The 5,165-nt window shown below is 43.4% G+C and overlaps 1 protein-coding gene across 1 annotated transcript; it reads left to right on the forward strand.

Moving 5' to 3' along the window:
• Positions 1-2,529: 2,529 nt before the first annotated feature.
• Positions 2,530-4,301, forward strand: LOC104948114 (maspardin-like; the record flags this gene model as incomplete). The annotated part of the gene is made up of 3 exons (XM_010774275.1): positions 2,530-2,637; positions 2,726-2,866; positions 3,608-4,301. Coding segments are annotated over 3 exons (399 nt in total), but the record flags the coding sequence as incomplete, so codon positions are not given.
• Positions 4,302-5,165: the final 864 nt, after the last annotated feature.

The raw sequence follows: 5,165 nt of genomic DNA on the forward strand, positions 1-5,165 counted from the left end.
CACAATATAACGTTATATTAATGTTAATTATTTATGAAAGGGTACTTACATGTTTTTTCTTAATGTTCTAAACATTTTGGGGCCCCTGCTAGTCATGGGCCCTTAGAATCGTCCTAACCTTTCACCCCCTTACGGCGCCCCTGCATGTCGCAAGCAGTGGGGGGGACAGTGGCCGGGTCACATGTCTCTCCATATAAACGTGCTGGAATTACTCTCCGTATGGAAAGTAATCCAACACTTCGCCCCGTTGCTGTACAATCAACATGTGTTGATTCGAACAGACAACAAAGCAGCGGCGGCCTACATAAATCGCCAGGGAGGTGTACGATCAGCGCAGCTGCTGAACACACCAGAGCATCCTACACAGCCAAGTGGACGATGTTCCGTTTGGTGTGTAGGGAAAAGCCTGGACCCCGTTACGTGCCCCCTGCCTCTCGTGCTGTTGTTCCTCCAGCTATTGCTGGACAGGAATTTGGCTTATAGCACGATCAAAACATATGCTGCTGCCAGACTCAGACCTGTGTCACGCGCTTTGGCGCCTCAATGGGTTTTGGCTTTAGTGTTACGCGCACTGAGTAAAGCTCCATTTGAACCTTTAGATCAGGTTCCCCTGAAGTTTTTGTCAGCCAAAGTAGCTCTGCTCTTGGCTCTGACATCAGCTAAAAGGGTGAATGATTTGTCTGCTCTCTCTGTGGCTCCGTCATGTCTCCGGATCCAAGGAGATGGCAGCTCAGCTGTTTTGCGCCCTAACCCGGCTTTTATGCCAAAGGTCATCACAAGCTCTTTTAGGTCAAGAGTGATCACCTTGGATGGCTTCTTTCCTCCTCCTCACACATCAGAGGAAGAAGCCACATCTCTGCTTTACCCAGTTCCCAGTTTGTGCATTACAGAGAGCGCTCAATAGGGCAGCCTCTATCTGCACAGCGCCTGTCACACTGGCTGTGTGAGGCTGTGTCACAGGCGTATGTCTCCTCTGGGGTGGATCCCCCGGACAACATCAAAGCGCACATCACCAGAGGAATTTCAACCTATACGGCTTTGCACGGAGGAATGACAGTGGAAGACATTTGCACTGCTGCATCTTGGTCTTCCCCCTGTTCTGTAAATCACCGTACGCCGCCTTCACTTCATCCAAAAAGGCTATAAACTTGATTGAGAGACCGGTTCCCTCCTCGAATGAGATTAGTAGTCTTGGTAACTAAATCCATGACATGGCTGAAGTTCATTGATTTGGCACACAGAGCCTCCTGCAATATCAAAATGAAATTGGATTTAGCTTTATTAACGTATGCACAGTCATGCATGACTTGTTTTACCTTTTGTTCGACATGATTTTGTATGTCAAATATTCTTCGAGTCACTGTCCGACGGGACAAATTGACGGTTTCAACGTTTAGTAGCCATGTTGTAATCTCCGAATGCTTTAGCCATCTGGACTGCACACCTCTTCACCTCTTCACCATTTCGCCGTCCGACAGGGGCTTCTTAGCTTTAGCAAGCTCAAAGGAAATGGCATAAGACGCCCTGAGAGACGATTCCTGTGTAATCGTGGCTCTGGTAAAAAAAAGTCTGCTGCTGGCATATTTTCCCTTTTTAGGTAATTGACGACGGCGGCTCTGGCAGCTCCTGTGTACTTGTCATATTTGTCTTTGTGGGTGCTGTTGTAGTGGCGACTTAAATTGTAATCCTTCATTGCCGATTTAGTTTCAAGACACACCAAACACATAAGTTTGCCTTTGAATCCTGTAAACAGATAATCTGTTTGCCATTTTGGTTGAAAGACACAGTTTTCTTGGTACAGTTTTCTTTTTTGGGCGCTCGTGTTTCTTTTCCTCCCAGAAGAGGAAGGCCGCGAGGTAAACAGAAGAAGACAATCTACAATTGGCTGCATGCCCCCTGAATTTGGGGGGAGCGCCTTCTAGCGGTGAATATTATGAATTACAAGGTTCAAATGATTTGCTTGTTTACAACTGTGAAACCAATATATTTTTGTAAATTGACTCGCGTGCCACACAAAGTGAGGGGGGTGGCCGCGTGCCGCCAGTTGCCCATCCCTGGTGTAGACTGTGAGAGGGGACATAGTAACACATGCAACACATTTCTCCCAGCAACCATAACCAGCTAACCAGACCAGCTGATCTGGCCTTTTTGTGTGTGTATTAAAATATAGCCCATAGTACAGCTGTGTTTTCCCTAGAAAGGGCTCTTTGTCTCATCTCTACATTACTTGAAACCTGTTTAAAGATCATGTGACATTTTAATAGCTGCACTCATAAAATGTTTTGGTGAAAAACTGAGCAGATGTTTAGCTCTGGGTAAGGATAGCCCTGCACTGAAAGGTTCAAATTATTTATATTCAGCAAAGGCTGATATTCAGGGAATAAAGGAAAGATATCTGCCGGCTGTGATTGGTTAATCCTCGTCACATGACAACAGTGTGCACGGCGACCATTGTGTCCCTGTGAAGTGTGTAATGTCTCTGTGTGTTTCCCTCTGCCTCCCTGTGTTGTGTGTGTGTGTGTGCTCTAGTTGGAGAGTCTGAACCAAAGTGAGTTAGCATCGCGGCTAACACTCAACTGTCAGAACTCTTATGTGGAGCCGCACAAAATAAAAGAGGTCGCTGTGACCATCATAGATGTAAGTTTTGAACGTGTCTCACTCTTACACTGTCCATTCGTGCATATTTCTACTGCAATAACCTAAAAGCGTGTCTCTGAATGTCGAGGTGTTTGATCAGAGCGCTCTGTCACTGGAGGCCAAGGAGGAGATGTATAAACTGTACCCTAATGCGAGGAGAGCTCACCTGAAAACAGGAGGGAACTTCCCCTACCTGTGCAGGAGCGCCGAGGTCAACCTCTACATACAGGTACGCCCTGCTCTGTAATCCTCCGTCATCCACTGCTCTGCCATCCACTGCAGGGTTCTTTACACTATAATGACCAGCTCGCTGCACATTAGCCTGCTTACTACACAGCTACTTACTAAATAAATCAGTAATTTCACACAACTCATTGATTTAAACATGATCATATTGCTTCCCCTAAGACAAAATAGTCCATTGTGCATCAACGGTTAAACTGCGGCGACAGCAAAGTGACTTAAAATGAGGGCAGCACTGATCAAGTTTTTCTTTAACTGTCCAAGTCTGTTCAGTTTATTTTCCATTAACCAGTCTTTAAACACCGCCGAGCCCATACCGTGTTCCTATTAGTGTTTACTTCCTGTCTGTCTCCTTCTGCTGTTCCCTTCAGTGTTACTTCCTGTCTGTCTTCTCTTGGTTTCTCTGTCCTCCAGCTCAAGCGTCCTTAGCAATGGTCTGCTATAGATAAGTAGCAGACAGCTGAAATTTCAAATTGACCTAACAGAATCTAGTAATAATCTAAGAAGTGGTGGAACTGGTGGTGTGCAGTCCTCAGGTGGACTGACTGATATTTTTGGTCGCATGATCGGATGGTGGTGATCCAATCATAGGAGTCATAGGGTTACATCCAACATTTACAACCACACACGCGTACCTGCAGACACAGTGGTTGTCTGCTGTGCCGTTTGTTTTTGATTGATTTGTCTTTAGTTTATTTTGTATGACGCTGCTTGTTTGTTTGCACAGATCCACTTACGTCAGTTTCACGGGACGAGGTACGCCGCCATCAGTCCGTCTATGGTGAGCGCAGAGGAGCTGCAGGTGCAGGAGAGCCAGCTTTCTCAGCATGAGGACGACGACCAATCAGAGGATTCCTGCCTGCAAGCTGACCAATGAGAGGAAAGGATGTTTCCTCTCCATCCTTTCATAGGACGTTCTCCACTTTTCTATGGAGCGAGTCAACTGAGAATATTTTTATTTAACAGATGCAGCAATATTTTGATAATGAATTGTATATAAATGATACTCTGCCGCTTTGCTTTAAAAACCTACAATAATTTGCCTTACGTGGAATGAAAATGATAATTGTTGCACTCATAAACTGCCTGAACTGTTAATGTCTGTGTAAAATAAACACTGGGTACCAGCCAGCGGTGAACTGGTCCCCTGTGAGCAGAGATGGACAGCGTGCTGATGGACTGAGTTTCCACGGTGTGAGCAGCAGGAGTGTGTTCAACTGCCAAGGCTTCAGCCACTGAAACATGATGGTCACTGGATGATTTTGAAATGTGAAGCTTCAGAAAGATGCACAATGTTTATTCAAATCTGAACTACAGACATGTTACACTCTTTCTCTGCTCCTGAACACTTGAAAAAAAATAAAATGATGTGCTCTGCATTTTATAAGAGATCATGTACACATCCTCTACACACCATCAAACATGTTCTCTCCTTTTGGTGACTTTCTAACAAGTGGATGTTCATTTGGTTGTCGATCGTGGAAGAATTTTAGAATGTGTTGTAAACTTCCCTCCAGTGTAGCAATCTGTCCAGCGTCTCCTCAGCCCTGAACACACTTCATTCAGACTGTTTAGTTTACCTTTATGTAATAAAATATGATCATGCCATGTGACGAAGAACCATCCACACGCAAAACAATGTGCTTTATATATATAACATATATATATAGACATATATATACACATATATATATATATACATATACATATATATATATATATATATACATACATATACACATATATACACATATACATATATACATATATATAACGTTTGTATGTATATATATATATATATATATACATACAAACGTTTGCATTTGGTAAGTGTTTATGTAGTTTTGAGTGCAGTTCTTCATTTAGCAGGAGAGATTAGGTGTTTTGCACTTTGGGTTTTGTGAATTGTGTTTAGTGTTCTGAGAAACTGAGCAATTAAAAAAAAAGAAAGTGTGTTAGCAATCGAGAAAAACTGTAAAGAAACAATGGGGACTATTCTGTTTTAATGTAGTTTTACCATTGTAACTGCTGTGCTGTGCAGACATAGCCTACTGATAAAATAGGGCTTCTATAATTACCTTAAAGGTGGGGTAGGTAAGTTTGAGAAACCGGCTCGAGATACACTTTTTGTCTATGGAATGCTCTTAACATCCCGATAGCAATGAATATCTTAAGTGCTTTGACAAAAAATCCATACAAAAATGTCATCTGTGGAAGCCGTAGTACTGTAAAAAGCTTGGCTTAAATAACTGGATGGCCTACCTGCAGAGGCGCGGGAAGGTATT

This window comes from Notothenia coriiceps, unplaced genomic scaffold (genome assembly GCF_000735185.1).
Source record: "Notothenia coriiceps isolate Sejong01 unplaced genomic scaffold, NC01 NC01_scaffold00013740, whole genome shotgun sequence".
Classification (NCBI taxonomy): Eukaryota; Metazoa; Chordata; class Actinopteri; order Perciformes; family Nototheniidae; genus Notothenia; species Notothenia coriiceps.